At 43.7% G+C, this 26961-nt stretch overlaps 1 protein-coding gene across 1 annotated transcript in view; it reads left to right on the top strand.

Annotated features, from left to right (window-relative positions):
- The window catches only part of PDSS2 (decaprenyl diphosphate synthase subunit 2), a 200636-nt gene that overhangs the window by 150750 nt on the left and 22925 nt on the right, over positions 1-26961 (top strand). The window contains exons 5-7 of the mRNA XM_080938452.1: positions 3610-3783; positions 5577-5708; positions 22798-22830. Of these exons, the coding sequence (XP_080794578.1) occupies positions 3610-3783; positions 5577-5708; positions 22798-22830 (339 nt within the window). The remainder of the gene's footprint in view (positions 1-3609; positions 3784-5576; positions 5709-22797; positions 22831-26961) is intronic.

Here is a 26961-nt window from a genome sequence, read left to right as displayed (position 1 = left end):
TGAGCTTTCTGTGGACAAGCAGTTTATAGAATTTTTCATGTAAATTGGTTTGCAGAGATCTGGTCCATGATGCATAAATGAGTGTGTTACATAAACAACCAAACTGATCAAGAGCCATACATTGTTCAGCTATTTTTTAAATGTGTGTATGCATGTGCACTGTGTGTGTATATGCATTCGCACTGTGTGTGTATCCATGTGCCCTACACCAGTTTCCCTGGAACTGGAGCTGCAGACATTTGTGAGCTGCTATGTGGGTGCCGGGCATTGAGCCAGGGTCTTCTACAAGAGCAGCAGATGTCATTTCTCTTCAGTTAGCATCCAGTGTTGAGGTCCATCCCTGGGACACTGTGTATCAGTAGTTCCTTAGTAATTGTATTATACCCTTTAGCTTAAAATTAAAATGAACACAGAACTCATAATAAATTAAAGTGATAAACAGGATTATAGTCACTTAACTTAAAGTTATTTAAAATGGAATGATGCCCAGATGATTAAAATACAGGTAAGTGACTAGCACCTAGGCTGTCAGAGAAACACATAGTCACTCATATGAATCAAGCACGATATCAAACTGTAGGTAATGTTTTTTTAAAGAAGAAAATATTTGTGTGAATATTTGCAAATATTATTCAAAATATTTATACTGAAGACACTCAGTTTAATGAATTGAGAGTACAGAAAAATAAAACCTTTGAAGGGAATAATATTTAAAAATTCTCACAAATATAAAATTGTATATAATTCAAGAAATAAGTGTACCCTGAGATGTTTTGGGTAAGAATTAGACCAAAAGGTCATTGCTATCGCCATAAAAGGAAAGGTCAGCTATTATGTTTTAGAATTCGTAGATTGTATGAGCTAAGAGAAGCATTAAGAAATAATTATTTTTATTATTTCAACCAAGTTAGGAAGAACAGAGGAAAATAGAGAAAAGAAATACTAAAAGATGAAGAAAAGGTTTCATTAATACATAGTATACAGCCCACACGCCATCTTTGGTGCTAATACAGCCACCCAGTTACATGCCCGTGGTCGCCTGAGGACAGCTGCTGTCCTTGCTTTCATGGATCTTCTGTTCTGATGAAGGAGACAGGCAATGCATCTTTCATCAAATGAATATATGAGGAGCCCAGCAGTATCAAAGAAAGGCTGTTTGAAGCTGAGGCGAAGGGAAGAGAAGTGGGTGGAGTGTTGGAGGGAAGGAAAGAGCAGAAAGCAATGCAGTGAGAAACCAGCCACGCAGACATTGTACGAGCCAGTGTGATCATGGATTCTGCTTTTTTAAAGGTATCCACTGTGGCAGCTAGATGATCAAAGACTGTGACCCTCATTGTACATGTGTGCAGAACATAAAGTGACTTCTAGGTGTGTAATTCCTAGGTCATGGAGCAAATACATTAACAATGTTGATAGATATACAAACTTTTCTGCCTAGTTCCCAACTCCACCAGCCAAGTGTGTTAAGTCACAAAATCAAGGTGACAGAAATGTGTTCCTTCTGGACACCTCTCTAGAAAACCCATGCAGTTGCCTCTGCTAGTTTTTAACCTTTGTTGCTTCAGATCCAACAGCTCATGTGAACCCATGGCTTCTCTTGTTAATGTGTCATCTTTTTCTAGCCCCTGTTCTGATGGCACTCTTACCAGGACATGTAGGTGGATCCTGATGGTGCGTAGCTGTGATCCCAGCACCCGGGAGATGAAGGAGATATGGCCATCTTGGCTACATAGTGAGCTACATGAGACCCTGACACAAAGAAGTAAGAGTCCACGTCGCCCACTCCGTTAATCCTTCATCTCAGAATGCTAAATTCCACCTGGTCTTTAAAGCCCTTGGTGCTATATAAGCACAGGCGCCAGGAGTTGGGAGGTAGGCGTGTGAGAAGGGGCTGAGGGGGTTCCTTTTTCTCATGTGAAGATTTTCATTTGTCTTAGGATTGTATAATGGTTTGGTTTGCTTTGGTTTTGCCATTTGGAGTTTATCATAGACTAAAACACAGATCAGATTTTATTTTCTCTAAAATGATACATTTACTAGAAAATCCAGCTTGGCTTGGACTTTTTCATAAAATACAGAGAAGTTCTGCATGCGCTTCAGTTACTTTTTGAAGTCTCTGGTTTTTCCATTGCCTGCCCGTCCAAAACACATTTTATTTTAAGTGTGTGTGTGTGTGTGTGTGTAAGTACAGGCCCCCAACCCTTGAAGCTGGAGTTACAGGTATTTGTGAGCCACCCAGTGTGAGGGCTAGAGACTGAACTTAACTCTTCTGCAAGAATAGCAAGTCCTCTTAACTCCTGGAGCCATGAGGCCATCCTTTGAGCCCCACTTTGTTTTTTAATTACCAAGTCTTGATATTACCAGGTGGGACTGAAGCTCGGTGTTTCTGTTCGCCCTACCCCACTCCACACTCACATAACACTACATGGCCTTCCTTTTCCAAGATTTCCCTTGCTAGTCTTCTTTCCCCCTCTTTTATTCCTGCCCGTGGTGGTTGTAATAAGAACGGTTCCCATAAGTTCATATATTTTAATGCTTAATCACCAGGGAATAAAACTGTTTGAAAAGCATTAGGAGGTGTGTTCATTATGGTTCCCATTGCTGTGAAGTGACACCATGAACATTTTTGAGACTGGCTTACAGTTCAGAGGTTCAGTCCCTTATCATCATGGCAGGAAGCATGGCAGCATCCAGGCAGACATGGTGCTGGAGAAGGAGCTGAGAGTTCTACATCTTAATCCTCAGACAGTAGAAATACTGTCACACTGGGCGTAACTTGAGCATAGGAGACCTCAAAGCCTGCCCCCCACATTCTTCAGCCTTCTTCCAACAAGGCCACACCTACTCCAACAAGGCCACACCTACTCCAACAAGGCCACACCTACTCCAACAAGGCCACACCTACTCCAACAAGGCCACACCTACTCCAACAAGGCCACACCTACTCCAACAAGGCCACACCTACTCCAACAAGGCCACACCGCCTAATAGTGCAGCTCCCTATGGGTCCAACACTCAAACACATGAGTTGGGGGCGGGGGGGGGGGGCATGCCTATTCAGCCCACCACAGAAGGTGTAGTCTAATCATAGGAAGAAGTATGTTGCTGGGGGTGGGCTTGTCTGTACACCTTCTGATTCGTTTTAGTTATGATTTATTATGGTAATTATGAACTTTGTCCCCTGCTACCATGTTCAGGTATCTTCTTGTTTGTGGTAATTTTAGTTTTCCCAGTGTGCCCTGTCTTCATGGTGCCTTACTATTGTCATTACAGTAACGTGCAGTAGGACCCTCATGTTTCAGAACACTCAGTAACATTCAAGAACTGATGGTGTATAAGCAGAGGTCAGACCAGAGAGTTTCTACATGTCTGTCTCCTCTTGTGTTTTATAGAGGTTCTCAAGCTTAAGATGAAGCAGTCAGCTTGGCCACTGCCTTATTGCAAAAGTAGGAATGTTACCTGTCTGTCCTTACGTTGTTTCATTTCTTTATTTATTGTAGCCCTGTCTAGCCCGGAATTTATAATCCTCCTGCCTCAGCCTCTCAGTTACTGAGATTGCAACTGTATACCACCAGAGCCTTTTCATCTTGGCCTTTTTTACCCTTTCAGGAAAATTCTATCGCAGAAAATGTTGGCATGTCGTCCTGGAAGGAGCGGACTTTCCTGTCCCACTGTGCTTTGCTAGCGAAGAGCTGCCAGGCGGCAATGGAGTTAGCAAAGCATGGAGCTGCGGTGCAGAACATGGCGTTCCAGTACGGGAAGCACATGGCCATGAGTCTCAAGGTGCGCCCTGTCCCCTGCATGCCGAACTGTGCTGCATGTCCACAGAAAGCCGTCGGCACTCAATAAGCTGCTTTTACATCTTGACAGATGTTGTTTATGGTGCCAGTGAAATATGTCAGTCAATAACATGCAATATCACCTTCACAGAATGGTAGACTGTATTTTATTTTTGTTACAGTCCCCTTGTAGCTCCTATGTGAAACAAATATTGAAAAGTTAATGAAATTTGAAGGTATACTGTAGAAAGTTGAAAGCTTGGATTTTAATTCATGATTTAATATTTTTAATCAAAGCTAGAGCATAAATTTATTAAGAAAAAGTGAGAACACTCCCAAGAGTAGGAGAGGCTAGAAGGGAGGAGTACTTTAATAACTCATTCTTTTCAGTGACATGTGAAATATAAAACAAAACAAAGCCAGCTGCTTTGTGGTTGTCTCTGTTTAACTTTAAAATTTCATTAACTTAGGACATCCAGAGCTACATAATAGAAAACTCAGTCTCAAAAAATTTTTCAGTTCTATACTTTCAGATGTTAGTTAACTCATATAACACAGGAACACATACATGTTTATGTATGTATGTGCACATGTATATATTTACACACACACATAAAACACATGTTTCTTAGTTTGGGTTTGTATTCCTGCACAAAACATCCCAGTAATGCAAAGATTTCACTTTAATAGTTCTGGTATCTTGTTAATCACAGCTGATTATTCAGCCCCAGCTAACCAAAACCACAGAATCTTCACAATCAAAACAACAACAGCCCTAATAAGAGTCTTTAATCTTTCCCCCTGAAATTTCACAAGCCAGGCCTCCATCTTCTGCACTGTTCTTAACATTATATTCCAAGCTCCTGCAGAACATCCCACAGAACTCTTAATATCCCAATGGCTCTTCTAGCTCAGAGTTCCAAAGTCCTTCCACAGTCCTCCCCAAAACATGGTCGGATTGTCAGAGGAATACCCCACTATGCAGGTACCAATTTGTCTTAGTCAGGGTTTCTATTCCTGCACAAGCATCATCACCAAGAAGCAAGTTGGGGAGGAAAGGGTTTATTCAGCTTACACTTCCACATTGCTGTTCATCACCAAAGGAAGTCAGGACTGGAACTCAAGCAGGTCAGGAAGCAGGAGCTGATGCAGAGGCCGTGGAGGGATGTTGCTTACTGGCTTGCTTCCCCTGGCTTGCTCAGCCTGCTTTCCTATAGAACCCAGGTCTACCAGCCCAGGGATGGCACCACCCACAATGGGCTGGGCCCTCCCCCCTTGATCACTAGTTGAGGAAATGCCTTACAGCTGGATCTCATGGAGGCATTTCCCCAACTGAGGCTCCTTTCTCTGTGATAATTCCAACTTGTGTCAAGTTGACACAAAAACAGCCAGTACAACATGTATGTGTTTATATGTGTATGTGTCTATGTCTGTGTGTATCTATATATGCATGTCCCTGTGTGTGTGTGTGTGTTTATATGTGTTTGTGTTCTGTACCTCTATATATGTGTATATCTCTGTCTGTATATATATATTTGTAATTTCCAGATGAGATTTTTCATATTTTGTTAAAACTTGGGTTCTTTATAAACTAGTTGTATATATTATCTCTTCAGTTAAGTCTCTCTACCTTTAACTGAAAGTTAAAGGAGAAGAGGCTGAAGATGAGAAGCTTGTTGCTAGGTTATCCAGATGTGCACGTGCTTACCAAATGGAATTAAAGTGCAGGAGGCACTGTGTAACTGGAGCTTCCTCATTGATGTGTCATACTCCCCTCTCCTCCTGCTCTCCTTCCAGATACATTCTGACCTCCAGCCTTTTATTAAAGACAAGACCAGTGACTCTAAGACATTCAACCTAAACTCAGCACCTGTAGTCTTACATCAGGAGTTTCTTGGAAGAGATTTGTGGATGAAGCAGATTGGAGAGGTAAGTTGAAATCACTTCTATTTTTGATATTATTTAGTTGATCCTAGAACAAAATTCCTACTTCATGGTGGTTTAAAGATAATAGATCAGCCATTTAAAAAAAAAAAAAAAAAGCTTTCTTTACAGATGAGACTCTTTATAACCTATGTTTCAGACGTAAAATATTAGTTATAAGCTAGGGGCCACATTTCCGTTGAGTTTGTGAACTACCGTAATACAGCACTAGTGCCTGTTGAGAATGCTAATTAACTTTGGGGATATTTTTCTAACGACTTTCAGAAACTGGGCATGGTAATAGCACTACCCTTTAACTGACAGCAATTTCCCATCTGTAGACTCCAGTGCAAGCTGCAGAATAACATGAGCTCCGTCTGTCAGCTTGTTGGGTTATTTTAAAACAAACTTGGACCTTAAACACCCATTTTGCAACATTATCAAAGCCATAAGGGTGGGGGAGCATGGAGAAGTGGGGAGAGTAGAGGGGCAAGGATTGGGTAAAATTCCAGCATTTTGGAAGGGCCCGAGGAGATTAAGGGGAACTATTTGGTTTATCTTAGTATAGAAACTCTGGTACAAAAACTTCCTACTTTTTCATTTAGAATCTTGTGGTATTTATTTAACTTCAGGCTGTAATTGGCATGATTATACTGGTCTGTAGATGTAGCCATGCAATGCACAGCGCCTAAGCGAGGATCTATACTCTGAAAGATAAAGTTCCCCGTCTGCTAACCTCTTCCTGTACTGAGCCAGCTCAAAGTCCCTCATAGTCGCCAAGGAGAGAACTGGAAGATCCAGTCTTAGGAAACTGTCACCACAGAGAAAAGAACGGCAGAGGTGGCAGTTGAGGGTCCCCTCAGTCAGCATCGATTGGACAGTCATCCACAGTGACCAGTCTTTGCAAGTCCATGACAGGTTCTCTAGCTGCCTCTCCCTGGAGAAGGATATGGAACAGAGGACAGCGGGACGCTGAGAAAAGACTGAGTCATGAATGAGGGAGCCTAAAGCAAACCGACAAAGGGGCACTGAGAGGAAGCAGGCATTTTTAGACACAATATGTGCAATATTAAGCCTAAGAAACTGGCCCAGGTAGTATATGAAAAAGGACAACCCCAGAACAAAAGACAGGTTATAAAACATAAAAATTATTTAGTAAGAACAAATTTGTGGGGCTGGAGAGGTCACTCAATGGTTAAGAGCACTTGCTGCTCTTGTAGAGGACCCAGGTCAGGTCCCAGCACCCACGTGGTGGCTCACAATGACCTGATACCCTCTGCTGGCCTCTGGGGTCACCGGGCAGCCACGAAATGCAGATATATATGCAGTCCAATTGTTTGTATATAAAATAAAAATAGATTAAAAATAAAACAAACGAAGCTTGCCGTAGGCAACTCAGAAGCTGGGCATGGAACGCATCCGACGTTCCCTGTGCTTACGCGGATGAAGAAGGAACATCGTGAGAGGATCTCAGAAACATTCTCTTTCCTGTCTTTGTTCCTCGGAGTACGCAATATGTATTCCATCAAGATGGGAGATGGGACTGAGGGCATGGCTCAGTGGTCTCCACTAGCCCTGGATTCAGCCCCAGCATTGTTTAAAAAAACAAAATACAGAACATAGGTTATTAGACACAGACATGAGCAATACCAAGGCTACAATAGCCACACCAATTAGGAGTCCAAGGCACAGAAAGATGAAGTCATTATTGAACTGTCACACAGTATTTCCATGACTCGATCCCAAGCAAGTCAGCTACAGGATCAGTCCAGATCCCTAAGTACCACGCTTCCTTGTGTGTCACGCTAGCAAGGTTTGGGCCAGTGGCTGTGTGTGCTGGCTACACTGAGACCAGAGGGCAGAGCTCCAGGAGAAATCCCTTCTTTAAAAGTGTGTGTGTGTGTGTGTGTGTGATGTACATGTGTGTGTGAGTGTGTTGGTGTATGTCAGTGACACGTGACATAGCTCACATGTGTAGTCAAAGGGCAGCCTCGGGTATCAGTCCTTGCTTCCATTGGAGGAAGGGCTTTGTGTTGTCCACCCAGGACCTTCTAGGTAGTGTCCTGTCTGCCTTCCATTTCCCTACAGGAGCTCTGGGGTAAGAGATTACCTCACTGCCTCTAGCCTTAACCGGGCCCCAGGGGTCCAAGCCGCAGTCCTCATGCTTGCTGAGCCTTCTGCCCCGCCCCCTGGAGAAGTATCTCTAAGAGTAAAAACTGGAACTGATAAGTTATCCATTATGCTTGATGGCCTATGTGGGTGTGCACCTGCAACCCTGTGCTTGCAGGGCAAGGAGGAATTCAAGGTCATTCTCAGCTATGTTACCCAATCTGAGGCTAGCCTGGGCCCCATGAGATGCTATCTGGAAAAAAAAGAAAAAGATTTGGGGTTAGAAAGATGGTCCAGAAAGGGGGTGGGAGGGCGCTGGAGAGTTGGCTCAGTGGTTAAGAGCACTGACCGCTCTTCCAGAGGTCCTGAGTTCAATTCCCAGCAACCACATGGTGGCTCACAACCATCTGTAATGGGATCTGATGCCCTCTTCTGGTGTGTCTACCTCATCTTTCTATATAAGAGTGTCCAAGAGATTAAATAGCAACATTTGCCAGGCTTGGAATCCCAGTTTCTCAGAAGGCTGAAGCAGGCAGATCCCAAGTTTCAGCCTACCTCAGCTTCAGAGTTAACTCAAGACCAACCTGAGGAACTTAGTGAGGCTCTGTCTCGAAACAGAATGTAAAAATACTAGAAGGCTGGGGATGTGTTTGGTTTTAAAGTGCTGTCTAGCATGTAGGAGGCCCTGGGGTCGATCCCCCAAACCAACGACATAATAACTAAAACTGCACATTGAATACATGGGATATTAGCCTACTGTAAAGTGAAATGAAAAATGTAAGAAAGGAAATATAATCACAGTGTTCCATATGGCTTAGAGAGTAATATGCATGTAGCATAAAATTGTAAGTCCTGGATATTTTATGAGAAATAGATTTTGTTTATGAAATGATACAAATACCATTTTATTCAAAAATAATTAAGCAAAATTATAAAAGTAGGTTCACTGAACCAGAATGAGAGGAAAAAGAGGAGCATTCCAGAGCCATCATCAAAGTCCATGGAGCCCACCTGGGGAGGGAGCCCACAGTCAGCCCGCACTGCCGTCCGCTCCCATTCTTGCCCTTCCCCAGCCAGTTCCTGCCTACATTTGCCTTTCTCTCCTAGTTTGTTGAGACTTGGCTTTGCATTCAGTAGTTTCTCCAGCCTTTTCCAGTCTCAGCCCAGGGCTAAGCACCTTCTCAGGCGGATGTGCATGAGGACTGGTATGTGGTCGTCTTCTTAGCCTGCACTGGGTGTTAATGCCATACTCCCTTCTCTGTGTCCAAACCACCAGAGAGCAGTGGATTCTGAAGCAGTTCCCTGGGAAGCAGGGAAGACACCTCCTGCGCTTGGAGGGGCCTCTGAGCAGGACTGTAGGGTTTGCAGCAGACTGCGGCCACTCAGGGATTGAACATAATAGTCATCATCTGACACCAACCAGAGTAGGGCCTAACCGGAAGAGTAGGACTGAATAGAAGGAAGGTGGAGGAAACGGGTTTGAGCACATAAGAGATTTAAGAATCTCTTCCATACATCAGTGGATAATGTCTACAACTTTAAAACCAGGAACAAGAAATATTTGAAACTAGAACAGACTAAAGAGAATGATGTCTTGGGCTCTATGGGATGCTGGTTTTTTTTTTGTTGTTGTTGTTGTTGTTGTTTTGTTTTGTTTTGTTTTAATTTTTAGAAGTTTTATACTGCATGGCATTTAGATACTATTCTATTTGTTTCCATTTTAAAACTATAATCTAATTTCACTTCTAGGAACTAGTTATAAGAAAACTTTCAGAAATGTGGGCAAAGCACACCAAAATATATACTAAAATATTAATTGTAGAAGAAAATTTTAAATTGATGTATTTAAAACTTTGTGAGCACTGTGTGATGGTTTATGCTTAGACTCCCAGGGTAGAAGCCAGAGGATCAGGAGGCTCATCCCCAGCTTCCTGAGATCCAGTGTCAAAACAAAGAAACAAACATGAAAAATGATGGGTTGAGTATGAGACAGTGAAATGTATAGAACAGCATATTTTACATTGACCATTGTATTACTTGGGTATGTGTGTGTGAGATATTTTTTTTAACAGCTGAGCTGAATACACACACACACACACACACACACACACACACACACACACACACAGATGGTGCTCCTAACTCTAATTGGGTTGCCTTAGAATTCATTGCAAATTTACATTTGGTTGAGAAGATACACTGAATGAGCTAAATGAAAGTTAGCGGCTCTCCCCAGGAGGTAGATATTTATGAGGACATAATGCAGATATTTTAGGGAAAGTCGTGTCAACGCTCAGGTTTTCTTTGCAGACACTCAAAATTGTAAATCTGCACAAGAGTGGTCCAGAGTTTCCTAAATCGTTGGTGAAATGTCCTAAAACCAAAGCCATTGTCCCCAGATGAATTTTTAGATTCAAAGGGAAAACATTTAGGAAAACATGCCTTTTGACCATCAGCTCAGCTCAGACGAACCTTGTGTAGAGGCCAGCACATACCGAGGTGGTGCTGTGAGCAAGTGGTTTCCACCCTCTACCCACGTACCCTGTGGGCACTTCAAGTCCCCAGCCCTTGGGAAAGACTGGTGTTTGCTGTTTATCCCACCAGCTTTCCTGTCCGAGTTGTGAAGAAGGGGTTTCTGGCAAAGAGAAGAGAAATTCAAAATGAATTTCCCATGCGAGGGCCTCATTCTTCAGATTAAAAACTCTCGATTTAAGTTATCTTAGTCATCTAGATTATGATAACATGTTTACATAAACCTCAATAAGATAATGATCTGTGAATGTCCCAGAGTTGGAGATAGTGCACAGGATTTGTACATAAGAGATTCCTCATTAGTATCCAGTTTGCTCCTGCCCTTCTATTATTTTCTTTATCTTTCTATTACTCTGTCTTCCTCCAGTTTTGAATTTGACTGCAAGATCCTTACAGAATTCTAACAAATTCATTATATTAATTAATACTAATCCGGACACAGGTGCTTGGAATAGGCACCCATGTGGGGGGGGGGGATCTAAAGAGTGCCCGTGAATTTTGGATGTCTCTGGGGAAGGCTGGTGGCAGTCCTGTTTTGTCAAATTGGTATAAGCAGAGTGCCCATGGAGGACAGGAGTGGTTAGGCCTGGGCCCCGATTTGGCTTCTGCACCATTGTATAGCTATAACCACACCCTCTGTGACCTTCTCATATCCTTTGGATTCTCTTCTGTATTTATGGCATCGGACTGGGTCTTTCTGAAGTATGCTTTAGTTTCTCAGATGAACCTGAAACATACATTTTTAAAGTAAGAGATACAATCTAGGAAGAAGATATATCTCTAACCCTTACACAGGAACTGAAAAGGTGACTAAGCAGTAGAGGTGTCTGCTGACAGGCCCAAGAGTAATAATCCCGAGGCCTTGGGGTGGAAGAAGAGAGCACTCCATATGTTGTCTTCTTACCAACACACTTGCATGTGCTTACTTACAAAATAACAAATAATTAAAAACTTAAAAATAATGCATTTAAATGCTAGGCATAGTGGCATATGACTTTAATACCAACACTGGGCAGGCAGTGGTAAGTGTATCTCTTAGCTTAAGGCCAGCCTGGTCTACATAGCTAGTTCCTGGACAACCAGGGCTACAGAGTAAGGCCTGTCCCAAAAATAAAATAAAATAAAATAAATGATAGAGAAAAGGCTGGACTGGAGAGATGGCTCAGCAATTAAGGTCACTGGCTGCTCTTGCAGAGGACCTGGGCTTAATTCCCAGCACCCACTTGGTGATTCACTATCACCTGAAACTCTGGTCCGAAGAGATCCAATACCCTTTCTGACTTCCTGTGAACTGGACGCACAAATGCTAGGAAACACTCATAGACATAAAATAAAAATAAAAAATTTGAGAGAGAGAGAGAGAGAGAGAGAGAGAGAGAGAGAGAGAGACAAAGGGAACTGTCAAGATGACAGCACTTGTTGTTTTGCCAAGGACCCAGCATGCTTTCCTTACCTCCATGGTGATTCAGTGTGGTTCCAAGGGGATCTGACGCCCCTTCAGCCTCTGCAGGCCTTCATCACAAAGGTATGCACATACATAGATGGTAAAGTGCCGTCCGCATTCAATAAACACATCTAGAAGAAATTCCTTTCCGTGATGCTGGAAGACCCGTGTGATATCTCATTACCACATGTAGAGTTACTTTCTGCCATGTACAAACACTTATGTTGAATGTACTTGGCTCTTTGGCATAGAGTGAGGATAACTGACTGGTCAGGGAAGCAAGATTCCTTTCTCTCAGTACTTGTTCAGCAGCAGTGTGAGCTAGAAGGACAAGTACCTTGGGGGTTTGTATCTGGCTCTGCCTCCTCAGCCTCCTTCAGCTATGCTAATGATTGATCCATTGATCGATACTGTGTTGCCAACCCCTGAGCCATAAGCATGTACACCCTCACGGGAGACAGTTAGGGACAGAGAGCTGGGCCACATAACAGCTTGAGAGCTTGCCGAGCACTGTCTTCATACTGGACAGATCCCTCACTACCTTGATTTTAAACGTAAATGTAAGCTGCTGAAAGGTAATCATTGGGTGAGACTCCACTCAGCGAATGGGTGACTCACCGGGGAGTCATTACCAAGTTTTCATTTTGACTTTAACAAAAGAAAGTGAATCCTTCAGAGACCTGCAGAGCTCTGACTCTCTCAGGGCATCCAGGGGCTATTGCAGATCAGCAAGCTTTATTTTTAATGATCCTGCTAGTTTTCTGCTGCCATTATAAGTCACCTGAAGAAATAAGAGTTATGATTATATTCTTGGCTGTTCCTGAAAGTACTAAAATGTCACTTAGGCTTGCCACATTCTGACACTGTCATAACCAGCCATAAAATAGCTTAAGTGTATTACACATTCCCGTTGCTAGCTGTACCCACTTGTCCCTGGATAGCATGCTGTTACTTTTTATTCAAAAAGGAAAACAAAGACTGCTAGATAAGTCAGCTGTGCATAAAAATGATACATTCGGTTTCTTAAATGAAAGAGATACACATTAGGAACCGGCATTAGCTGCATGTGTAAAATTCTAGTTGTTTAAGATTGTTTGGATCATTTCTTGGTGGGGTGGGGGAGGAAGTGTGTATGATTGATTGAGACGGTCTGATGCATCCCAGGCTGGCTGTGTAAATGATCTTCAGTTCTTGATCCCAGTGTTGGATCTACGTGTACATGCCATCATGCCTGCACTAGTGGAGGCTTTTCTAAGGAGATACTGTTAACACTGTTCTCTTTGTGAGCATTGGAAAGAACTGTTTGAATGACCTCAGATTATGCCGTAAGTCTAGATATCTTCTGAATTGAAGTATCTCTTAAGTGATCCCACCTTGGGCTAGAGATGTAGCTCAGTTGTTAGAGAAATTGCCTAGCAATGTGCCAGACCCTGGGCTCAGTCCCCAGCACCACATACAACTAGGCATGGTGGTAAGCACCTGTAACCCTAGCACTTGGCAGGTATAGCCAAGAGGGTCACAAGCCCAAAGTTCTCCTTAGCTACTCGGTGTTTGAGGTCAACCTGAGCTACTTGAGACCTTGTCTCAAACCCACATAAATAAATAATCATAAAAAGAATTCCAGCACTCAGAAGATAAAGGGAGGGGAATTCTTAGTTTCCCGGGAAGGAAAGCCACGAAATGCGGCACAGCTGGGCGTAAATGCAGGAAGTTCAGAGACAAGCAAGCACCCAGGTGTGATGGTACTAACCTATAATCACAGTGCTCAGGAGGCTGAGGTAGGAGACAGCCACAGGTTTGAGGTCAGCCAAAGCCAGGCAGTAAGACCATGTCTTTCTCTCTCTCTCTCTCTCTCTCTCTCTCTCTCTCTCTCTCTCTCTCTCTCTCTCTCTCTCTCTCTCGCTCTCTCTCTCTCTCTCTCTCGCTCTCTCGCTCTCTCTCTCTCGCTCTCTCTCGCTCTCTCTCTCTCGCTCTCTCTCGCTCTCTCTCTCTCTCTCTCTCGCTCTCTCTCGCTCTCTCTCTCGCTCTCTCTCTCTCTCTCTCTCGCTCTCTCGCTCTCTCTCTTGCTCTCTCTCTCTCGCTCGCTCTCTCTCGCTCTCTCTCTCTCTCTCTCTCTCTCTCTCTCTCTCTCTCTCGCTCTCTCTTTTAAATATATCTGAGTACACTGTAGCTGTCTTCAGACACTCCAGAAAGGGCATCCAATCCCATTACAGGTTGCTGTGAGCCTCCATGTGGGTGCTGGGAATTAAACTCAGGACTATGAAAGGGTAGTCATTGTTCCTAATTACTGAACTATTTCTCTGGCCTCCTTCCTTCCTTTTTTTCTTCCTTCCTTTCTTTCTTTCTTTAAGTGTTTAATTTGGATAAAATGTAGAAAGCATAGGTAATAATAAAAAAGCAAATGCAGAAGGCTCTGAAATAATAATTAGTTATATTTAAAAGACTTTGCATAGCCAGATGTGATCAACTTTTAATTCCAACACCCAGGTGGCAAGAAGCAGACATCAAGGCTAGCCAGGACTACATAGAGACCCTGCATAGAAAATAACCTAAAAATCAAAAAATATAAATAAATAAATGTATTTTGAAGAAATTTAGCTGTTGAAAATGGTAGCTCATACCTGTAATCCCAACTCTTGAAGTTGGGGGATCAAAAGAAGCTCAGGACCTTCCTTGACAACACACTAAGTTTAAGGACCATCCTGGGCTACATGGCTGTCTCAAAGAAGGGAGGGAGGGAGGGAGGAAGGAAGGAAGGAAGGAAGGAAGGAAGGAAGGAAGAAAAAGGAAGGAAAGAAAGAAGAGAAAGAGAGAGGAGAGACGAGAGAGGAGAGACAAGAGAGAAACAAAAGAACCATGGTTTTCCATGTTGATGTGATACATTGTATAGACATGGTGTAAACCCTTGCCAAGAAGCCTAACAACCTAAATGTAAACCCCAGGATTTATAAGCCAGAAGGAGAAACATAGCCCACCTCTACAAGCTTTTGTCTGACCTCCACACACTCGGTGTGGTATGTGCACACATTCATATACGCAAGAATGAATGAATGAATGTTTTAAAATGACCAAACAAATAAACAATACCAACAAGAGCAAATCCAGAGTCAGAAGCCAGATTAATGGTTGCCAGGGACTGTGAGGCCGGGAAATGGAGAGGGGCCGTTTAGGGCACATCCTTCCTTTGCAGGGATAAAAACGACTGGAACTTGAGAGTGATGGCTGTGCAACCCGGAGAATGGAGCACGTGCCCGTGACTTGATTCACTTAAGGTGGTTAAAGTAGTGAGTTTTATGTTGTATGAATGTCACTAAATTAAAAAACACAAAACCAGAAGCAGGATAGTTGCCTGTGAACTCAATCCAGTACTTGTAAAGCAGACATTGAATGTTTTTAAGCCAGATAGCATCAAGACCTTGTGGTTACATTGATGGGACTTGAGGAACAAGGAAATAGTAGAGACCAGTTAAGACTCTCAGGCACCTGCTGATGCTAGAAAGTTCAGGAAGTTCAGAGAAAAATGGGTCTGAGCTAAAACTGTAAGATGGAAAGAAAAGGGAGAGCCGGCAGGTATGGATGAGGGGCAGTTGGGGCGAGCAGCCGAAGCTGGGGACAGGAGGCCGAATGGAAATGGGACAGCCAGCCTGTTAGGTTCAGCACAGCAAGCTTGAGGTGCACCCTGCAGGTTGGTGGCCATTGTTGTGGGACCATCTATTCAGCAAATGCCCCTGTGGTTACCCTGTTTCTTGCTCATGGCAATTCTGAGGCTGCAGTAGATTTTTGTTTGTTTTACCCTGGTCAAACTGGGCAACTTTAAGTTCATGTCTCCCCAGAGTTTCAAAAGCATAGAAACCATGTGGCTAGAAGTAATTAAGACCTCTGAGCACAGAGGGTTTCTCTCTTAAGGTCTGGTCACTGTAGCTTCCCATGTCTGTGCATTGCTTCCTCCCAGTGACCCAGGAGAGAATATGGAAAACTGTTTCCAGCAGCATTGGTACTTCCCTCCCGTTCCCAGGTGAAGAAATGCTATGATGATAGCCCAGCAGTTCAGCTCTGAGTGGGGTTGACTTGCCAGGTGCCTCCTGTGCTGTATTAATAAGAAAGAGCAGTTCAGACAGCGTGGAGAAGGCTTTCCCCCATATTCTGCCACTTTTCAAGTCTTGTGATGGGAAAGCCTGGCAGCCACAACTCTGCACTGCTCTAACTTTGGGGCAAGGGGATGTGGTCCATTTCTGTCTCACCCCGTATCCAGACCACTCTGCTGAAGGATGGAGATGTGCTTCCCCTTTTGCTCTATGCCCTCTTGAGCCTCCTTTTTAAATATGCACTGTGTTCTCCCCTGGTGCCTCTCAGACGCACAGGGAATTGCTTTTCAGGAAGATGTGTTTTCTCCATGCAGGGCGTGATGGGACACATTTGTAATCCTAGCTCAGGAGGCTAAGGCAGGAGGATTGCTACAAGTTTGAAGTCCGCCTAGACTACAAACTGAGTCCCTAAGTCAGCCTAAGCTAAAGTGAGGCCTTGTTTCAAAAAGCAAAACAAAATGGGCCTTGCTTTCTATAAGGAACCCAGGGATAATTGCTATTTCTCCCAGTACAAAAGCAAACTTTTAAAGTATGGTTATTATTATAGCCAGACAATGATTACTATTGAGTGTAAACTTCAGGGGATTTAGATTCATCATGAAAACAAACCCTGAGCATATCTATGAGGGACTTGCTAGATCAGGTCACTTGGGGTAGAAAGACCCACCCAACTGTAGGTGCACCAGTCCATGGCTGAAGTCCAGCAGAGTCCAGCATTCATCTGCTCCCGACTGCCTCATGCTTGCTGCTGTTCCTTCCCTGCCTTGATGGACAGCACCCTCAAGAGTGTGAGCCCCTCAGACTGTGGGCCAAAAGAATCCTTTCTTCCTTTTGTTGTTGTTGGGGTTTTTTGTTTTGTTTTTTTGTTTGTTTGGGGTTTTTTTTGGGTTTTTTTTTTTTTTTTTTTGCAGGCATTTTGGGACAGTGAGAAGAGGCGTAACTATTAGAGTAATTATTGATCACTCAAATGACTGACAGTTCTCTGGAAGCTGAGGCAGACATATCACAAGTTTGAGGTCAGCCTGGGCTACACAGTGAAACCCTGTTTCCAACCAACCAACCAGACAAACAAACAAATAAATAAATGTGTGTATGGTAGTAGAGAAGTAAACAGTTGCAGGGCACAGAGGCTACAGATGACTTGTTAAGCCCAAAGGGAAACAGTAGTCATGCCTGGCTTCAGTACCAAAGAGACTGGTGACTGTGCTGCGTAGGGAAAAAAAGTCACCTGTGTATCTGTCTTGCCTACTCGCCACTGTCTGAAAAAATAAAACTGTAATAGTATGCGGGGTTGGGAGACGGCTCAGCAGCTAAGAGCACTTGCTGCTCTTATATAGGACCTTCCCAGGTTTAGTTCCCAGCACCCACATGGCAGCTCACAATCATCCTAGTGCCCATTCTAGGAGACCCACCTCCCTGTTGAACTCCCTTGGAGGGCACTGTACATTTGTGTACACAGGTACATGCAGGAAAAACACCCAAACACAACATAAAAGTAAAATTGAATGTACTTATGTAGTTTTATATTTTAATATATTTAATTTAATAACATTAAATATAATGTTTGTAATATCAATATATAAATATTACCTATAGTGAATGACAGTTTTGGATGTGACAGTGGGTTAGTGGCTATGCAGAGGAAAGCTGCATTCTTAGAAGGAAAATACTGTATCACTAAGGCGAGCCTCAGGGGCTGGAGACATTTGGGAGTGCTTTATGCTTTTGCAGGGGTCTGGGCCAGTAGCCAGCACCTATTTGCAGCAGCTAGCAATGACCTCTAGCTTCAGTTTTAGGGGCACCTGACACCCCCTTCTGGCCTCTATAAGTACTGAACAGATTTAGTATACATACAGACAAGCAAGCACACATACGTACTGGTATACATATGCACACAAAAATAAGTGAAAGTAAAAAGGTTTTGAAAGAGGTGAACAATCACCACACACCATATCTATAATTTAATCCGAATAGCATCTGGAGAAAGGAAGACTATGCAAAGAGCAGTTGTGTTAGCAACCCAGCAAAGATGGGCGGATGACATGTGGTTGGGTTGGGGAGTGCTGGGGGCGGAGCTAAGGGACAGAGCCCCCTAGCTTAAAGGAGGTTCTAGACTGAATCTATCACAAAAGGAGAAGAAAGTTGGAGGAGAGGAGAGAACTTTTCCTGGAGGTTTAAAAAGATGCCTTTTGGCCTGGGGAGGTGGCTCAGTTTGTTTGTTTGCCCTGGGTTCAGTCCCCACACTGCAAGCCTGGAAAAGCTTCAGGGGGATTGCTGTGAGTTCAAGGCCAGCCTAAGATACAAAGTTAGACATAAAGAATAGCATTTGGGGAAAGTAGCCTCATGGGTAAAGATGGCCAGTCTCTTGCAAACACAACACAACACATACACACACACATTGTAAAATACTAGTTTTTGTATACTTAGAAAGAAATGGTGTCCCAATATACAGCTTTCAAGTACAGACCATAGTAGTTGGAAACTGGAAACAGTTTTTTTTATGCTGTCTAATCCTTGGTCACCTGACCTATAGAAAGCCTAAGAGCACTTGTGCATCCATCACTTACCATCAGGAACCTGCCTGCCATGGTCCTCACAGACCTGAGAATAACCCTGAGAGTGAACCACGCCCTCCCCTCTGCCTCTCAGAGCCGGCCTGCAGTGCTCCTGTAGGAAAGGCTGTCTTCAGTGCTCGCCCAAGCTGATGGAGCAGTGCTGCTGGGCCCTGAGCACCGCAGCGTTCCCTCGTCTGCTTTCATGTTTTTAAAAGATGAGCCAAGGTTCAAACTCCATTCTCTGTGAGTTGACGATGGGAAACCTTACATGCTCTGCTTGTGACCTGGACTGGAAAGAAGCTCCGAGACAGGAGGCGAGGAGACCTGGGAGCCTCTTCAGAGACCCTCCTAATGAAGGCCCCAGGGAACTGTGTGCTGTGAAGGGAGGGCTGGCTGCTGGAGTGCAGCCTGACTTCCTGTCAGCCCAGTTTGGGCCCCGATGAGAAAGTTATTTTAATAAAGTCTTGCTCTGCTAGAAGTACACTTGGTAAGTGGCAGGTGTCAGAAAAGGGGAACACTACAGCGCTGCGTTCTCAGGTCCTAGTTCTCTCCAGGCAACACTGATGTACATCAGCATAAATTGGAAAGGATGTTAGGCGTAGACCAGGCCAGAGATCACAAACAAATCAGTATCACACAGACAGGGGACTAGGGATTTCTGCTTTTCACACACAACCTGGGTGATTCTAAAACCACCAGCCCTGAACCTGAGGGAGCCCAGAATTTAGAAACTCCTGCCTGATCTGTTCAGTGTTCTCTCTTTTTTAATTTTTATATTTACGTACTTACACTAGTTACATTATATTACACTACTTATGTAGTACACACCTGTGTGTGTGTGTGTGCACCATCCATGTGTCATCACATAGAAAAAGGACAGCTCAAAGGAGTCAGCTCTCTCTTTCCGCCTTGGGTATCATGGGAATGAGCTCAAGTCATCCTCTTCCACCATCCATCTCAGCAATCTAAGTTAGAAGCTCCTGATCAGAGGTGCTAGATCGCTCCCTCTCCCCCCTTTGCCTGTTGTGCTTAAACAAAGCCTTTGAGGTTGGTTTGTAGAGTTGGTAGTGTAGATTCCCTGTTACCTACCTGTGAGTAGAAAATGAAGACATGACATTAGACAAAGGGGTAACATTTATTTAGAGTTAGTAAGATGGCGCTTGAGCTACAAACGTAATGGTCTGAGGACCTGGCATCCATAAAAGTCCCGTGTGGCAGCATGTGCCTGTAACTGCAGCAAAGAGAAGACAGGTGGAGCCCAAGAGCTCTCCGCCCAGCTAGCCTGGCCCAAAACGGCTTCTAGCTGAATGAGAAACCCTTTGTCAGACCTCCACATATGTGCAGAATGGCCACATACACCCACGTTTACATGCATACACAATACACACATACCACATAAAGCATCAGTAAGGACTCTGTTAACGTTATATTAGTCCCTCAGCTTTCCTAGAGACCGTAGGCTACTTCAGTCTCCTGAATAGACAGTACACAAGCAACATATATAAATAGAAAACATTCATCCCTCCATTCATTCAGACACTAATCTACTGAACAAGAAAGAGCATTTCCCTGGAGCTTAAGCTCTAGCGGGAAATTTCTGTGAAGGAAGCCTGTGTAAAATAATACTGTGTGGTTCCTACATGTATGAGCAGTGAGTGCAGAGACCTCATCTGCTCTGTTGATGGCTGGGCCCAGTGTGGCCCAAGCACTTGCTACTTGAGTGTTCGCTCACTAACTGCAGCACTAAGGGCCATTCATGTAAGAACAAAGCTAGAGTGTGCTCTTTGTTTCTAACTCTCAAGAATGTATAGGGGTATAAATTCTAGAGCTTTTTATAAAAGAATTATGTTTCCTCTGCGCTCGTGCGTGCATGTGTGTGTGTGTGATACATTATATCAACTGGAAATATATGTATTATTTATATCTAAATGTTTAAATATTTACCATATTTGTTTTCTGAAATATGATCCTTTTACATACAAGCTAAGCAATCAAGGGTGAAATAGTTTTATAGAGCTAAGATGTTTGCTGAAACCAAATAAAAATAGTATTCAGACCAAGTATGTTGGCATATGCCCAATATTTAGGAGACTGAGGCAGGAAGATCAAAAGTTCTAGGTCATCCTGGACCACATAGTAAATCCTTTGGTAAGCCAGAAGAAAAGAAAGAAAAAGAAAGAAAAGGAAAGAAAGAAAGACAAGAAAATGGACAGCAATGTGGGTCACAGTCCAGTAGTCACAGTTTACTGCAAAATTTGGGCTGTGCGCTCTAGATGCTCCTTTCTGTTTTCAGAGCCCATTGACCAGTACGGACATCTCTACTGGGTGAAAGGAAGAGGCTTGGGGTGGGGTGCGTGGGACAAGCAATAGCATGTGTCTATCGTAAGTGCTGCAGGGTGCTGGAGCTCTGTGGTGATTGGTGCATAAACAAAGTATGGAGGAGAACAGTTCTGTAGGGAAGCAGACTGACCGTGTACCTTACAACCCAAGGCAAGGGCTTGCAACAAGTGCCCCTCACAACATTTTTACACAGTTTGCTTGTTAAGAGCAGGCAAGAAGAGGAGATGCGCAGAACAGACAAAGCCAGTGGTGAGGAACCCTCGGGTGTTGGTGGGGTGTGGTGGGTGCTTTAACAATAGGAACGTGCCAGACAAATAGCAGTTTGTGCACCATTTAGAAAAGATCTGCCATGCTTTTCGGCACACAACTAGAATCCCAACCCTTGGGAGGTACCAAGGCAAGAACAAGGCGTCAAAGGCCATCCTCAGCTACCAACACCAGTCTGAGGCCACCCTGGATTACACGAGACACTGTCTCTAAGAAAAACAAAGTGCTATGCATGCCTGAACAGTTCATAGCCATCATTAAGAACAAGGACAGAGTGGACAATGGGAAGAGTGTCCGTCGGTCCCAAATGAACTCTGGAGTCAGCTAGGACAGGCTGGTGGTGCTCACCATAATTCTAGCATTTGGAGACAGGTAGGAGAATCACATCAACTACAAGGCCAGCCCACACCAGACCCTGTCTAAAAACCAAACAAACATCCAGGAGTTGAAGTACTCAAAGTGTGGAAGTCGTGATGGCACATGGCTGGTAATCCTAGCATTAGAGGGATTATTGCTTCAGAAGGCTGAAGCAGGAGGATCACCAGTTCAAGGACCAAGTGTGGAACAGAACTGCTATTGCTGAGGTCTTGACAAGTCATCCCAGAACCGTTCATCTGATCAAGGCCTGTGCCCTGGAACTCACTCTGTAAACCAGGCTGGCCTCAAACTCACAGAGATTCACCTGCCTCCGCTTTCTAAGTGCTGGGATTAAAGGCATGGGCCACTACACCCAAAGGGAAGGGTTTTTAGTATAGATATTATTTTATTTTAGAAAATATTCTTATGAGCAAAGAGATACATATAAAGTATCTGAGCAGACAGTAGCCTGGTTTTTAAATACCTTTGAGAATAGACCCATATTCTTATTAATACATTATATCTTAGTACTAAGTGCAAACTATTCACAGTCCTTTGGAAATCCTAGATCTCTAAAGAGCTCTTTAAATCAGTGGGCTGGGGAGATGGCTGAGCAGTTAGGAGCACTGGATGCCCTTGCAGAGGACCTGAGTTTGATTCCCAGCAAACACATGGTAACCCACAAGCATCTGTAACTCCAGCCCCAGAGGATCTGACATCATCTTCTGGCCTTTATGTTACATAGACACACATTCAGGCAAAATCCTCAGACACATACATCTTTTTAAATAAAAAGTTCAAGTACAGACTGAAGATCTGAATTTTTATTTAATCTTTTTTTATTTGAAGCAAATTTGACCTTAATGCAGATTATTTTCTTTTTTCCCAACTTCCCAAGTTCTTCTGTGTGTGTGTGTGTCTGCTGTGTATGCATATACATACATATGTATAATGTATGCATATGTACTTATTTGTATGTATGTATAAATTTCAAACAGAAGTTGAAAGAGCTCTTCAAATATACATATATATTTATATATACAAAGAGATACCACTGACTATATGAATAAATATATAGTTCAATATATGTTAGATAAAAAGGGGAGTGTGGAGAAAAATGTTGTTCTTTTTTTAATGTTTCTGTTCTTTCTAACTATGAGTATGTTCGGCGAGGCAGGTGCATGTGGGTGGAGGGGCGGCTGCCCCTGGGCCTGCAGTTCCAGATGCCTGTGGATCTGTGGACATGAACTCATGCGCTCTGGGAGAGCAGTACATGCTCTTAGCCACTGAACCGTCGTCCAGCCCTAGGGATTGTACTCGTTAAGAAGCAGAAGACTAGATACTCACTAAAAGAACAACAAAAACAAAAACAGAACTAGAAACTAATTTCTTCTTTTCTATTCTAGGCTCAAGAAAAAGGAAGGTTGAACTACACTAAGGTGGGTAGAGTGTGTGAGTACTTCACAGTCTGGTCACTGGTCATAAAAGAAACATGGCTGGGCATGGTGGCACAGACTTAATCCCAGCACCCTGGAGGCAAAAGCAATCAGGCCTCTGTAAGTTAGGCCACCCTAACTACAAAGACACTACAAAGAACTACAAAGAAACTGATCTGGCCAAAGATATGTAGTGAGAGCCTCTCTCAAAACCACATCCTGGCTCACAGCCATCTGCAGCACCCTCTCTGGCTTTGCACACATACGTGCAAGCACCACACCCATACACATAGAAAATAACAAAGCTTTTAAGTTAAATATGTGGGCTAAAAGGGATGATGTTTAAAGCCGAGAGATTGCCATTAGTGGATAGAAATGATTCGTTCACCAATGTGTGCATTTATTCCACACAACGTGTTAGATATCGAGAATAAATGGTGAGGACCAGCAAGATGGCCCAGCAGGTAAAGATGCTCATTGCTAAACCGCGCAAACCCAAGCTTGATGCCCTGAGTTTGGTCCTCAGAACGCACATGGTGGAAGGAAAGAACTATTGAGAGAGGAAGGGCATTGTGTGATTGGAAGAAGTAGGCTCACTAGCTAGGTATCTTCTAATGCATCATGGGGGTCCTACCTTCACAACCTTGCCTGGTCAACCGTAAAGGGTCTCCCTCCAAAACCATTGGCATGTCAACTGGGGAATCCAGTTGCTAGCATATGAACTCTTGGGGGCCCAATCAAACCGTAGCATCAGTGAAGCACTGAACAACACGGAACATCTCTAAGCACAACTTCCTACCCTATGTGGAGCTTGTCATATCATGATGCAGCAGAAAGGCGCACACTTAAGTCTTATGTTTCCCAGCCTCTAGAACTCTGAGCCATCGTGAGCATTATGTAAGTTACAGAGTCCCTGGCAAGTGTGTTGTTATAAAGAGGGTAGGGGCTGGGACCGTGATTCAGCAACTGAGTGCTTACTGTGAAATCAAGTCCCCAGCACCCACGGGGAAGCTGTGCGTGGCTGTGCACCGATTCTCTTACAGAGAGGGCAGAGGAGGCCACACAGGGTGTTTGACAGCCTTCCCAGGTCATTCTGATACATCGCCTTTGTAAAAACCGGCTGTGGTCAGCACCATAGCAGACAGGTGCAATCTAGCACTTGGGGGGTAGAGGCAGAAGGATCAGCAACTTGAGGCCAGCACTACAGTGAGACCTCATCTCCAAAACAGAAAAGAAATTATTGAAGTTAAAAAACATTTGTTCCAGTCGGGTAGCTCAGTGGGTAAAATGGTTGTCCTGCAAGTCTGACAACCTGAGTTCAATCCCCGGACCACACAGTGGAAGGAGAGAGCCAGCTCCTAAAATTGTCCTCTGACCTCCACATGTACCTGCACCCGTCCTATCACATCATACACACACACACAATTATACCAGATTGTCTTTAAGTTTTAGTTAAGACAGGATGGATTGCAAAGAGATATGTCAAAGCTAAAGGCCCTTGCCAACAGCCTGATGATCCAGTCAATCCCTGGGACCAACAGTGTTACACGTGCTCGCACGTGCACACACAGAGAGACACACATGCACACTAAGTATAATTAAGTAAGTATAGTTAAAATAATGTGTGGCTCTGTAACTTGGCAGAGTACTTACCTAGCATGTGCAGTGTCCTGGCTTCCATTGCCAGCACCACATGAAACCAAGCATGGTGGCATACGACTGTGATCCCAGTGCTTCAAGGTGAGTTTTCAAAATCATCTTGGGCTATACATTAAGTTCAAGGCCAGCCTGGGCTACACAAGACCTCATCTCAAAAAACAATTTTTTAAATTAAAAATAAAGCTATGGGAGATGTGCCTTTAATTCCTGCACTTGAGCGGCAGAGGCTGGCAGATCTGTGAGTTCAAGGCCTTCCTGGTTTACACAGTGAGTTACAAAACGGCCAAGTCTATGTTGAAAGATCTTTCTCATAAAAACCAGAAAAATAAAGCTGGAGAGGTGGCTCGGCAGTCAAGAGAACTGTCTGCTCTTGCAGAGGACTCTGGTTTGATTCCCAACACCCATATGGCAGCTCTCAACTGTTTGTAATTCTAGTCTCAGGAGATCTGAAGCTCTCTTCTGACCTTTAAAGGCAACAGAAATGCAAATGGTACACATACATCCATATAAAATAATAAAACACACCTTTAGAAGAAAACTTCTAAATCAATAAATAAACCTGTGAGACATTAGATCTCAGGACACAGTGTGGTCTGTGAACACATCTAAGTCATGTTTTAAAACTGGGAAAAGATAAAAAGGACCATTCTTGAGGTAGGTAGCCTGTGTATGCCTGCTTGACTAATGGGACTTTCTAACCATCTGATTTATGTGACAGTCAAGATTATCTGGAGGGTGAACACATCTGTGCTCCAAAAAAAGATAAAGGAAATCAACGGGCCAGAGGAGCTTTGTTCACTTGGGGACAGCTGAAATGTCTACACTTCCTCAGGCCGACTGCACTTAGCACCCAGAGGTGCATGCTTGTGACTCTGGTTTGCTCCAGCTTATGTCCTTTGCTCTGCCTCCTCTCAGAAGACTAGGCTGAGGAAGCACCTCTCCACCTAGAGCCAGTTTCCATACATCATTCTCCAATGGCGTGTGTCTTAGCTTCCTTCCTGTGGTGTCCTGGGTGGAAGGCTGAGCCTCATGTCTTCCTGGGCCTTCCAGCATCAGCAGCCCTACTTAGTATCTTGGATCTTTCAGATTTGTTAGTATTTCATGGCTTTGCTTCTTAGAGCTGCTTCAAGTTCACTACAAGGTGAAGTAAAAGGATTGAGTCTCCATTATAACCTTTGACCTCAACCAAAGCCATCCTGTTGTTGAAAATATTTATCTCAGTCAGGGGCTTCTACCCCACCTTTGATCATTCAAAGGAAAAAGACACACATCTTTTATACTTGTAATAAGCCTTAACCAGATATTAGGATCTACTTCCCCATCAGTAACCCAGAGTTAGAACGTTCCGTGTTCCATCTGGGCAGCTCTTAGCTTCAGTTGGCTGGCCTCATGGCCATGTCTTCATGCCTCACCTACCCCATGGCGTCTTTCTCCCTCCACTTCTTCTCTCCTCATGGTCCTCCAACTCCAAACCCAGGAACCTCAATCTCGTTCTTCACTCTTCCCAGCTATAGGCTGTAGGCATCTGTATTCACCAATCAAGGAAAACTTGGGGGGATATGGTCACATAGTGTTACTTGGGTCTCTGTGCACATTCTCTCATCCTTGGGGACAACCAGGCCTTAGGGGTCAGTATTTAGCATTATTAATACATAGTATTTAAAAGTCATCAGCAAGCCTCTGTTGATAGGTGCTCTCCAGAAGACCCGAGGTTTTTACAGGACCTAGCTCACACTTGGTGATGTCCCGTGGTCCACTTTGCTTATTCTGTCCTGTTGCTGATGCTACCATCCTCCCAGAAGTCAACCATGTCATTATGTATTATATCAACTTCAAATCCCATATTTCCTCATTTTCCACCTCTTCCCTTTGATGCAAAGCAGCCTGAAGATAAAGGATGGGGTTCTCCTGAATGGGAAAAGAAGGTGGGACGGCTGTTGAGCACTGAAGCTTATTTGTGACTTAAAGACTTTCTAGAATGTCTTATCAAAGGAGAACATTTTACAAGCAAAGAGGCTGGTATTGGAAACTGGACTGGAGCCAGTGGGGAATTACTAAAGTTGGTCACTTGTAATCTTAGCACTTCAGAACTGAGTCAGAAGGGTAAAGTGTTTCAGCTGTCCATTGAGACCCTGTCCACAAAGGAAGGAAGAACGTAAGTATGGTGTGCCTGTAGCAGCATTCTTGACCTCATGGCCGAATGGGTAGATGTCTGTGTGTATGCCATAGCAAATGCACACACACAAAGAAATAATATTATTTTTAAAAAATTAAGGGCTTTGAGTGACAGCCTACACCTTTAAGCCCAGCATGACAGAGGCATCGGCAGGTAAGGTCCCTGAGGTTTAGGCTAGTCTGGACTACATAATGAGTTCCAGGCCAGCTAGGGCTACATATAGTAAGGCACTGCCTCCAAAAGACAGAAGAAAAAGCATTTCTAGATCAAGCAATGGCTATGCTTCCAACTTGCTGCAG

This window comes from Micromys minutus (assembly GCF_963924665.1).
Source record: "Micromys minutus genome assembly, chromosome: 25".
Classification (NCBI taxonomy): Eukaryota; Metazoa; Chordata; class Mammalia; order Rodentia; family Muridae; genus Micromys; species Micromys minutus.
This window is presented reverse-complemented; position numbering and strand designations above follow the sequence as displayed.